This window comes from Triticum urartu, chromosome 3 (assembly GCF_003073215.2).
Source record: "Triticum urartu cultivar G1812 chromosome 3, Tu2.1, whole genome shotgun sequence".
Taxonomy (NCBI): domain Eukaryota; kingdom Viridiplantae; phylum Streptophyta; class Magnoliopsida; order Poales; family Poaceae; genus Triticum; species Triticum urartu.
The window spans coordinates 446,419,280-446,431,585 of NC_053024.1; the positions used below are offsets into that span (position 1 = coordinate 446,419,280).

Below are 12,306 nucleotides of genomic sequence, written 5' to 3' on the forward strand. Positions count from 1 at the left end.
TCTTGCATTATTGTACTGCATTATTAAGATTATGGCCGGCGCCACAAAGAAATTATTCGTCAAACTTTATACATAGAGGATATAAATCTCAAATGAATAAGTAAAGAGGATATAAATCTATCTTTTAGATACATATAAAAAGAAGAGAAATGCAAGAAATGTATCTTCACGATGTCACTGTACTCACTGCCATCGTATCTACCCCTGCTAGTAGAATTCGGCCTGAAGATGCTATAAAAAGGTGATCAAATGAACTCCTTCGGATCACAAACCAGTCACCGTGTCAGCCTGCAAACGTTGTAGCAACAGCAGGTCTCGATGGCCTCGGAGCGTCAAGGACACCGTTCCATTTCCTCATGCATCCTCCTCGTCACGGTCGTCCTGCTGCTCAGCGCTCCCGGGTCATCTTCTAGTTGCTACAAGCGCATCTTCGCCTTCGGCGACTCCATCATCGACACCGGCAACTTCGTGTACTCGACCGGCAGCGCTCCAAACGCGCTGAAGGAGTTCCCATATGGGATGACCTTCTTCCACCACCCCACAGGCCGCGTCTGTGACGGGCGCGTCCTCCTTGATTTCTACGGTGAGTGCAGTGCACAGCACATGCATGGATCTAGCTACCTCTTTAGTGCCCGGCTGTGCTGACAACTGTGTCCGTACGTGTTGCAGCGCAAGCGCTGGGTCTGCCGCTGGTACAGCCAAGCTTGCCCGAGCAGAGATGGGGACAATGCACATTCGGTGCCAACTTCGCGGTGTTTGCTGCCACGGCGCTTCCCCCGGAGTACTTCCAAAGACGGGGCCTTAGTATTCCCGGGTCTGCCAACCTGGGCATGCAGATGGGCTGGTTCAAAGAAGTGGTGCAACGGATAGCACCAGAGCCCGGTAATGAAATTAACCACGCGCCCATGCATGCATGCTAAAACCGTACTATCAGTTTTAGCTAGCTACTGTATTGCTTTTATTAATTGGGCTACGTACGATGATCTGCCAGGTGCGAGGAGACTCCTGGGAGAGTCTCTCATCATATTGGGCGAGATCGGTGGCAACGACTACAACTTCTGGTTACTCAACAATAATAAAACTCGTGAAACAGCCTACCAGTTCATCCCAGACGTTGTCAACCGCATCATCAGTATTGCTCAGGTGCTTACACGCCATCAATTAGCCTGTACAAACAAATCATGCATATATACATCCATGTATCGTATTCGTAGGTGTAGGTGGTTTCATCTGTCATCGTATGCATGCAGGAGCTCATCGACCTCGGCGCGAAGACGATCATGATCCCGGGGAACTTCCCCATCGGGTGCGTGCCCAAGTACCTGAACGACCACCAGACGGGCAACCGTGCAGACTACGACCAGTTCGGCTGCCTCAGGTGGTACAACGACTTCTCCATGAGGCACAACACGGCGCTGTTCAACGAGGTCAACAGGCTCAGGGCGCGGCATCCATGGGTGAAGCTCATCTACGCCGACTACTTCGGCGCCGCCATGGAAATCTTCAAGAACCCACACAGATTTGGTCAGTAACCGACGCCCGATCGCATTTCTTCTCCTAATTAAAGCGGACTACATATGTGTTTGGTCCATGCGCCGCGCTCATTGCTCGATCGTTTTGCGTTTGGGCATGCAGGTATCGGTGATCCTCTGGTGGCATGCTGCGGCGGCGGTGGCCGGTACCACGTCGGGACATGCGACAAGCACTCCGCTATTATGGGTTCCCCGGCTAACTGCGCCAATTGGGACGGCATCCACATGACTGAGAAGGCCTACAACGTCATCGCCGATGGTGTGTTGCATGGGCCATACGCGACCCCGCCGCTGTTGCATTCTTGCTAGAGTTGTTGATTGCTCGCTTTGTTCCCGTACTTGCATCGGCCTGTTAACTGAATGAAAGAAATAAAATAGTCAACTAAACAGTATAGTAGTTTGTCTGGCTCAGTGCGGATTCGTCGTAATACTTCATCCGTCTCATAATATAAATCGTTTTATATGATGAGACGGAGGGAGCACTATTAAGCTAATTCATACTTGCCTAAACATATACAATAACTGATCAGTATCATTAGATTTATTATTGAATGTACTTTCACATCATATAAATTTGTTTAAGTAAATATTTCTACTTTTTTTCTATAAACTTTGTCAAACTTTACAAAGTTTGACTTTAGTCAACTCTAATATGCAGAATAAATAAAAACAGAAGAAGTATACGTAACTTCTGAAACACCCAACACTACCAGAATCGCCCCCTATGCCGACGGCCAGGGCCGTCGGCATAGCCCTGAGTCCCGTCGGGATAGGCCTATGCCGACGGTCCCCGTCGGCAACATATGCGTCGGCACAGGCAGGGAGGCCGTCGGCATAGAAAAGCCGTCGGCATATATTATACGCCGACGGGGGCCGTACATCTATGCCAACGGCCCTAGCCGTCGGCAACTATCACGCCTAACGGCGCTCGCCGTCAAGTCTGCCCAACGAACGGTCGCCACGTGGCACAACTATGCCGACGGCCTAGCCGTCGACTTAGTCAAAAACTATGCCGACGGCTCGACCGTCGGCATAGGTGTGCCACGTGGCGACCAGCCGCTGCTCTAGGACCAGGGCTATGCCGACGGCCTGGCCGTCGGCATAATTTGAAACTAAGCCGACGGCCAGGCCGTCGGCATAGTCCTTCATACAGAGATCCCAGTAGCTGACACGTGGGCGCCTATGCCGACGGCCTAGCCGTCGGCACAGTTTTTAAACTAAGCCGACGGCTAGGCCGTCGGCATAGGCGCCCACGTGTCAGCTACTGGGAGCTCACGGTAGCCCTATGCCGACGGCCTAGCCGTCGGCATAGTTTGCTTTTGCTTTTTTTTTTCTTTTTCTGTTTGTTTTCACATCAATTCAATTCAAATAGCAGCACATATCAGCAGATATATATGATGAGATAGACATATAAAACACAACGGGATATCATCCGGCACCATCACAACAATATATGCATAAGCATCATCACACACAAGTCTCTAAATGAACATCATCACAACCAACATAAGCATATAGAGAAGCACACAAGTCATCTAAATGATCATCACCACACACAAGTCATCTCAAGCATCATCACCACACAAGGATCATCGAGCACCGCGGAGGTCGTCACCGCCAAGATGGCCAAAGCCCAGGTCGTCACTGCTAGCGGCAGCGCTACCGCCAAGACCGCCTCCGCCTCCGCCTCCGTGGATCGGAGTGGTCGGGCTCCGTGTCTCCGGAGTGCTGCGAAGACCACCGCCAACGGTAGATCCACATGTTCCCTGGATGTTGAAAAGACATATGCACGGGATATATGACTGTGTTGAAAGGCATGACATGCTTTGGGTGAATAGATTGGGGACGCACTAACCGGCGAGGGGCCAGCGTTCTGTGCCACAAACTCCTCAAAGCTCATCAGCACTGGTTGTGCTGGAGGGCATTGTGCTGGAGGGAACTGAGGACACCTGCCGGCCGCCATATCCTGAAAAGCCTGCTGCATCTGGCTATCCCTCTGCACTTGGTGTTCATAAAGCCTTTGATGCCACGCCATGGTCTCCTGGCGTGTGTACTCCATGTAGGCCTACAGTATGACATGATGGAACTCATAAAACTACTAAATGCGGAAAATGAAGTGAGCAATGAAGATAAGAGGGAAAATACTTAAAGATTGTTGCTCCTGAAAGAGGGACTGTGTATTGGTCACTGGCTGGCTCGTGCGCTGGCTCAGGCTCGGGTTGATCCGACGAAGCTGTGTGTAGGAGATACTAGGAGTGATCACAGCATCGAGAACCGCCTCCCGACCGTGCTCCTTGGGCCCCATGCTCACCACCGCCCTGTCGTCCAGAGGCGCCGCAATGGGGTCAGGTGTGTCAGGATGCAACTTCAGATACGCTTCGGAGTAGGCCTGCTTCCTCCCCGCGGTCTTCTTGCCGTAGTACTGGGGCTCGCCAGGCTTGGAGTCCTTCCGCGTATGGGCGATCTCCCACGCCTGCATGTCTGAGAGCGGCCGCTTCAGTTTCTCCTCCTGCACCACCAAATAGAGATTAGTCATACATAAGAAAGTGATGGTAAATAGAAGAAGAAGAATGTTTAATGGGGTTAGTCATACATTAACTGCCTTGTGGAGATAGTGGTTTCGGTTTCCCTGAGCATGTACTCCCTCCGTCCCTCGGTTAGCCTTATTTTTGGTTCTCATAGCCGCCCAGGCTCCAGCCTCATCACACCAAAGATCCACCAATGCTGCCCAGGACTCGTCTTTTCCATAACACCAATTTGGACACACCTACATAATAAAAGCATAATGGCATGTAGGTGTGTCCAAATTGGTGTTATGGAAGCATAAATCATAAAGCATAATGTACCACAAGGTAATGAAAGCATAATGGAAAATCTTTTATACTTACCGCCAAGAACTCGGGCCTCTCCAAGGTAATGGCCATCCTCTGCGCTTCTTCCTTGGTCATCTTCACACCAAGATAGTCGTGGTAGTATGTGGAGATGGCCACATAGCGCACCTCGTACTGCATCTGGCGGGCCTTCTTCTTGCATTGGCGCAGCACGATCTGGTCCGCTCTAGCCCTGTGCTCCGGAAGAACTCGATAGAATGTCTACAATCATGCATGAAACAAGAATGGAAGAAGCCATGAGTTAAATCATTCATGAAACTAGAATGGACTTGTGCTTCTGAAGAGAACTCACCCAGAAAGTAGTGATCACGGCCTTGGCATGGGTGTCATGGTCCGCGTGGCGGGCCGCTTCCCAGTGGTCCCAACTCGTGGCCAAAACCCGACGGTTCGGCTGCCTGACTGGATCAGGACAGTACAACCCCGGCCAATATAACTTCAGCAAGACGGTGATGAGGCCGTTGGGAATACGGATCCCTTTAGAATATATCCAGTTGCTGCAAAAGAATGAACTATTAGCATGTGACAAGCAAAATAAATAACAACCGGAATAAGCATGTGACAAGCAAAATAATGAACCACTTACTCTTTTCCCGTGGGCTCAATGAGCCACTTCTGCTCCTCAGTAGCAGGAACCTGCTTTGGTAGCTTTGCGTTGCCACGCAGCCACCCCTTCTTGTCAACCCCCTTCCCGTCACCACCATCATCCCCGCCACCACCCTCCTCCTCGCCTGCCTCCTCCTCCCCAACCTCCTCCCCAACCTCCTCCTCCTCCTCCTCCTCCACCACCTCCTCCTCCTCCTCCCTAGAGGGTACCTCACTAGAGGAGGGCCTCGAAGAAAACACCCCTAAGTCGGTGAGGGTGCGCTCTTTCTGGCCGCGACCCCCTGTAGTGGCTCTCCCCCCAGCACCTCATCCTCTAGAGACTCTCCCCCCGCCCCCTCCTCCTCTAGGGGCACCTCTCCATCGACCTCCCTATGAGGAGTCATCGTCAAGTAGCCGAGGGGGAGGATTACGAGCTCGACCACTCCGACTAGGCAGGCCGACGACCTTGCGTAGGAAACCCACGCCGTCGGCCTTCCCCTTGCCCATGTTCCACGAACCTGCATTGAAAAGAGAAAATGCAATTAGTAAATTAATGAAATGAAGGAAAAGGCATGATAATAAACACATTAATAAAAAGGCATAAAAAGGCATATTCCTAAACTATAGAAAAAAAATACTTGAAACGTACATCTGCTAGAACCCATATGAATCATCACTGTTGTAACCTCTTTCTCGGTCCGTCTCATCATCACTATCAACCATATCATCTTCGTTGTCCGACGGAGGTGGAGGCTCTTCCTCGTCGTCAGCGTCTTCGTTTAACTTTTCTAGCATAAGTATGTCATTTTCATTGACAATGGTCTCACCATCATTCCGTGCATCATCGACGTTTGGGTCCACATCATCATCACCCAATGGTCTAGCATCATCGTTTCTAACCACATCATCATCATCATCATCAGGTTGCTCTTGATAGAACACTCCCTCATATGTCATGGGGTTAATGTTGTAGTAATCGTCTTCATTCGGGTCTGGTAGCTTACCATGTGGCGACACCTTGAACACAACTTCCCAACCCTTTAGATACACTTTCTGGCATGGGTAAGGCAGATAATATACTTGTGTAGCTTGGGTAGCCGCAATGAAGAGATCGGCTCCGGCATAGACGGTTGATGGTTTAACTTCGACCAAACCAATGGAAGGCGTATGTTTTACCCCCTCCTGCGGATCGAACCATCGGCATTTGAACACAGGCAGACTTAGGGTCTCACGCCCCTGGCGGAATTTAACCTCGTATATATTTTGTACCCTTCCGTAGTAGTCTACTGAATTTTGACCGGGGGTGTACACTCCAGTATTTATAGTTTTGGGATCGGGGCGGCTGTTTTGGTGCTCCTCTGTATGGAAGCGATACCCATTCACATCATACTTTTTACATGTCACGACGGCAGGGTCGAAACCCATGGAAACCCATCTCAATTCAGCATCCATAGATATGTTCGGATCTTTTCCCTACAAGTATAATGGAAATTGTTGCGTGCATTAGTTCGGTTAACTAATAAATGTTGAAGTAGGTATTTAATAGGGGAGTGTGGAAAATTACTTTCTCCATGAACCAAGCAACAAAATTTTTACGTCCAGGGTTTCCATGACGGAGAAGAGTAAGTGCCTCCGCCTCAGTAGGAGGATTCACTCCCGTCCATTCCTCTTGAACGAAATCACTAAAAAAAGATAAGCGGTGTTAGACCGGGACTAAGTGAACATGAAACATGATGATGTGGAAGACATAAAGGAATGGTGTAGTGGTATTACCTCATCCACACTTCCTCAACTTCCTTGATGTTGTGCAAGATATAGAACATGAGGTCCTCCCACTCTTGTCGTGGCATGTTATAAGATTTCGAGGCCCCAGCCCTCCCACCTTGCGCATTGAATAGATCGAGCCTGGGTTGATACTTGGGCTCTTCTATATTGTATCGAGGCACCTTGTTATGCAGATGGGGAACGTGGTCTGGATAGTATGATGTCCTGAGGTCTGACACCTCCTCTAGGATAACTGCCTCAGCTATGGAAGCTTCAATCTTAGCTTTGTTTCCACATTTCCGTCGGAGATGCTTGTTCTGCCTCTCAGGGCCGTACTGCCAGCGATTTTGCACAGGGCCCCCCAACAATACCTCGTTTGCGAGGTGCAGAATGAGATGTGTCATCGGAGTAAAGAAGCCTGGCGGAAAGATCTTCTCTAGCTTGACTATCAACTCCGGTGCCTTCTTATGCAATTTTTCAATCACCTCTTTACTTACTTCTTTAGCACAGAGCGTGCGGAAGAAATGGCTAAGCTCGGCAAGCACTCGCCAGACATGCTCGGGGACATAGCCTCGAACCATCACCGGCATTATCCGCTCAATCCATACATGGTAGTCATGACTCTTCAGGCCGGTCACTTTGCCCGTTGAAAGATTGACTCCCTTACTTATATTCGATGCATAACCATCGGTGAACTTCAAAATTTGTTTCAACCAGATAAGTACTTCTTTTTTTCTGGCGGTTTAAGGACAAAGTCAGCATCTGGCTTGAACCAGTTTTTTCGACCGCCTGTGGGAGGCTTCATGTTCAGGCGTGGTCTATCACAAATTCTCTGTTGATCGGCTCTAGCTTTTACGTTATCCTTCGTCTTATCAGGAATGTTGAGGATCGTGTGGAAAAGTGACTCTGCCACATTCTTTTCGGTGTGCATCACATCAATATTGTAAGGAAGTTTGAGGTCCTTGAAATAGGGAAGCTGCGAGAAGGGGGTAATGTGCGTCCAGTTGTGCGTCTCACCATATCCCTCGAAGCCTTTGGCTTTGGCTTTGCCTTTGCCTTTGACTTTAGGCTTGAGAGCTTTTAGCTGAGCAAGAACATCTGCCCCTGAAAATGTTGGAATCTCGGTTACTTCATGAACAACCCGGCCTTTCGTGAAGTTCTTCTTGTCTTCCCTGTCTGGATGGTCTGGAGGGAGGAACTGTCGATGCAGGTCAAAGGCTACATACTTGCCACCCTTACTCAGCCAAATCATTCGCAGAGCCTGCATGCACACTGGGCATGGCATCTTACCACTTGTACACCATCCGCAGAATAGAGCATAGCCGGGAAAGTCATGCATGCAATAGTGCAACCAAACTTTCATCAAGAAATTTCTCTACAAATCCCGGTCGTATGTCAACCTCGGAAAGTACCAAGAATGGTGCAAAGCATCCACAAGCGGCTGCATAAACACACCCAATTGCTTCCCCGGGTAGTCAGGCCCCGGAATGATGAGCGACAGGAACATGGTCTTCCGTTGCATTAGGGCACCGGGAGGAAGATTGAGCGGAATTACAAACACAGGCCAGCAGCTGTATGGATTGGACGACATACCATATGGATTCAACCCATCACCTGATATGGCTATTCTGACATTCCCAGCCTCGGCTGCTTCCTCGGGGTATTCTTCATCGAATGACTTCCATGCTTCCCCTCCCGATGGATGTATGATTTTTTTTGGATTGTACCTTATACCTTCCTTGTGACACTTCATCATTTTGGTAGACTCCTTCGTGATGAAAAGGCGCTGCAGTCTTTTTATAAAATCAAGATATCGAAGAACCTTAACGGGGATGGTTAGCTGCTTTTTCTCACCATCCTCACCGACCACCTCAATGTACCGAGACGAACCGCACTTCCTACAGTACTTGTCATCCGCATACTCGTGCCTAAACAAAAGGCAATTCTTCGGGCAAACATCTATTTTCTCATAATCCATAGAGAGTGCCTTCATGATTTTCTTTGTATCGTACATGCTTTTCGGCAGTTCATGACCCTCAGGGAGGCTGTTAGCCCATACTCCCAGGAATGCTTCGAAGCATTTCTGGCTACAGCCGTACTCAGCCTTGACTGCAATCAGTTGCGAGATGGCATCCAGCTGAGATATTTTCGCACCCGCATAAAGAGGTTTCTTCGGCGAGGCCAAGACCTCCAAGAAGGCCTTTGCGGTTGCCTCCGGCTCCTCCGGTTCATTCTCTGGAGGTGTCGCATTTGCCGTTTCTGCAACAATGACATCATCTAGCATGTCCCTGAACCCGTCGTCCTCATATCCATCGATGCATTGTCGCATCACCTCCTCTCTACCACGGTCCTGCTCGGCTATGTTTATCGGCGGCATGTCAAAGTTTGGCATATATCCGTGCGTGCGAAGGTGCTCACTCATGTCCGTCTGATTTCTACGGTGACATCTGGCACATCTCGCATAGGGGCATGGTGGGATAATTCTCATTGGACGACGGAATATCTCCTTCAAATACACATCGGTTTTCGCGATCCACTCTGATGTTACTCGATTCCGACGGATAAAACCACTGTACATCCACTGATTATCTGCCATCCTCTGCTTTTTTGCAACCCACACAACATAATTAAGGATTCACTTAAATTAATGGCATCAAATTTTCAGTTTCTACCGCGTTTAATCCACCTACATCTCTAATAGGTAAAGATGGGTCCTAATCCCACCCGAGGATGTGTAGATTGAGTACGTTCTCCATTCTACCCCGTTCCGAGACAAAATTTCGGCAGCACCTCCCCGCTGTTCTCCAGATACACGTCTCGGCAAATAGCCAAGAGAATGTGCTCCGGAGAACAATGGGGAGGCGCCGCCGAAATCCTGTCTCGGAACGGGGTAGAACATGGAGAACATACCCAATCTACACATCCTCGAGCTGTCCATGGAAAACGCTGGACAATCCGAAAGAGCTGCGGTGATAAATATGCAATTGAATGCATATTTATCCATGCAACCCTTTCGGACGGGAGACGCCTACGTTACGTTAGTTGACTTGAGAATGAAATCTAGTCACATGATTCGTAGCTCACCCTCGGCTGTAGAGGAAGTAGTCGAACACCGGAGGGACAACCGGGGACCAACAGCTCCTACGACGATCACTCCACTGAGATGGAACACCACAGAACCTGCACCGTGACAATAATTCAGTACATCACAATATATTCATCATCATCATCTAACAATCATCGAATCATAAAAATCAGCATCCTATATCATCTCTTCCGCAAAAAAAATCATTATCTATCATAAACATCATCATCTATCATCATTAACATCATCATCTATCATGTAACAATCATCATACATTTGCAACTATCATCAAAAAATCCATCATCTAACGTCATGCCCCTTGTTAAAAAAATTGCTTTTCTTGCATTTCTCACATTTGTAACTATCATCAAATCATCTATCAACTAACTATGCATCCATCCATCTAGTTACATAACTATGAACAACAACAAAATTATCAAAAAAATCTACAGAGAGGGAGGGAGGGAGCTCACCGTGGTGGAGGGCCGGCTCGGGGGGAGGGGTAGGCACGGACGACGGGCCAGAGCAGGCGGCGGAGGGGCAGGCACGGACGAAGTGGCCGCCGGGGCGGGGCGATGGAGGTCGGGACGGGGACGGAGGTCGGGGGAGGGAGGGCCGGCCGGGGGGGGGGGGGGGGGGGGGGGGGGGGGGGGGGGGGGGGGGGGGTTGGGGGGGGGGGGGGGGCGGCAGGCTCGGGGCCAGCAGTGGCGTGCTCAGGGCGGGCGGCGGAGGTGGTGGGTGGCGGCGCGGGTGTGGGTCGGGGAGGAAGGGGGAGATGGATGGCGAATGGGTGGTGGGGGCAAACCGCAAGGGGATAAGGTCGGCCCTATGCCGACGGCCTGGCCGTCGGCATAGGCCCGCCCCTTTGCCACGTCATCGATCCGTGGACATGTGCGCTGCTATGCCGACGGCTAAGCCGTCGGCATATATACTTTGCATTTTTTTTATTTTTTTGTTACGGCATTTTTTTATTTTTTATTTTTTTGTTACGGCATGTGCTGCACCCGCCAACACCATTCCGGCCCAAACCACCCAAAGATACCCTCCGTGTCGGCCCGACGTGGACGTTTCCCCCCTCCGGGACACGGCGGCAGCCACGCCCGTGAGGTCTACACGGCAGGACGGGGGCCGTGGGGGGGTAGTAATGCCACCGGAGCGTCGCACCGGGCCCTCATACATGCTGGGTGGTGTGGTGGCATGTCCGAAGAGGCGGCACGCGTCTCCGGGGTGTGCCCCCCCTCACGGACGGCACCGCCGCCGGCACCTGGAGGGGGGAAACGGACGCGTCGGGTCTACACGGAGGGGATCTTGCTGTGGGTCTGGCCCGGATGTTGCTCCAGAGTGTTCCTATGGGCTGACCTAACACAACCGGGTGGGGAGGTCCACTGGTCAAAGCCCGTCCGTGCAAAGTCAAAGGGCTAGATCGCGTGGTCAAACGCTACAAGGTTAGGCGGGACGGGGGCACTTGGGGGGTAGCAATGCCACCGCAGCGTCGCACCGGGCCCTCATACATGCGGGGTGGTGTGGTGGCATGTCCGAAGAGGCGGGACGCATCTCCGGTTGGCAGAGGGAGTAGGAAGGAGAGCATGACCACGATGAGCTATGTGCAAAGCTGATCCGTCGGCAGTGTGGATGCGGTCCCTTCCAGGGTACTTCTCCCTCACGGTGAGCAACTAGGTAGAAGAAGCTCACCGCGGTGCTGGAGGTTGCTGCGCTGTAGACGAACGTACAAGGGAATGCTCGTCCGGTGGTCTTACTTATGGAGAAGAGAAAGCGTCCAGGGACTGGAAGGGCACACACGGGCCAACAGTTATGAAGGCAGCTGTCATTTAAGCCTGGGTTGCATTTTTAGACTTCTCATATTCCCAAGCACACTAGTTTGACCGTCGCAACACCTATTCTCTTCATATAACTCATGCCAAAAAAAGTGGAGAGTATAACTCCCAACAGTGGCTTACCCTATTAGCTGCAATGGGCTCGATGTGAGTGATATTTTATCTGTGCAACTGGTCTCCCTTCCGTGCAAGTACCCGCACCATCCCCTTGTGATGTTTCGGTGGCATAGCTACACCCCGAAGGCCACCCCGAATCCCAGTTGACCAGTAGATCTAGCTCTTTGACTTTCGCCGGACGGGCTTTGATCGGTGGACTCTTCCACCTGGTTGTGATAGGTCAGCCCATAGCAACATCCCCGAACACGGTTTGGACCCAACCCAACACTAGATTCCCTCCGGTTCCATCGCACCCGCACCATCCTCCCCTCTAAATGACGGCTGCTCTGCCTTCCGTGGAGGGGGGCCACACCACGGAGCCCCAAGACGGGCGTCTACGCATGCCAGAACACTTTCACACATGCATCGGGACCCGTGCGATGTTTCGGTGGCATAGCTACACCCTGAAGGCCACCGCGAATCCCAGTTGACCAGTAGATCTAGCCCTTTGACTTTCGCCG

At 50.8% G+C, this 12,306-nt stretch overlaps 1 protein-coding gene across 1 annotated transcript; it reads left to right on the forward strand.

Moving 5' to 3' along the window:
* The first annotated feature begins 285 nt into the window (after window positions 1-285).
* Window positions 286-1,868, forward strand: LOC125548467 (GDSL esterase/lipase At1g28600-like). Its single transcript, XM_048712055.1, has 5 exons — window positions 286-583; window positions 670-882; window positions 992-1,143; window positions 1,251-1,524; window positions 1,636-1,868. Exons 1-5 carry the CDS (start codon window positions 319-321, stop codon window positions 1,839-1,841), a joined length of 1,110 nt encoding a protein of 369 aa, XP_048568012.1. The 5' UTR covers window positions 286-318; the 3' UTR covers window positions 1,842-1,868.
* The last annotated feature ends 10,438 nt before the right edge of the window (window positions 1,869-12,306 follow it).

What these genes read in the sequence shown, in the direction of transcription:
- LOC125548467 (XM_048712055.1), top strand. Translation starts at nt 319, where the DNA reads ATGGCCTCGGAGCGTCAAGGACACCGTTCCATTTCCTCATGCATCCTC. An exon ending in ACGGATAGCACCAGAGCCCG is followed by an intron (nt 883 to 991) that starts GTAATGAAATTA and finishes ATGATCTGCCAG; the next exon opens with GTGCGAGGAGACTCCTGGGA. An exon ending in CAAGAACCCACACAGATTTG is followed by an intron (nt 1,525 to 1,635) that starts GTCAGTAACCGA and finishes TTGGGCATGCAG; the next exon opens with GTATCGGTGATCCTCTGGTG.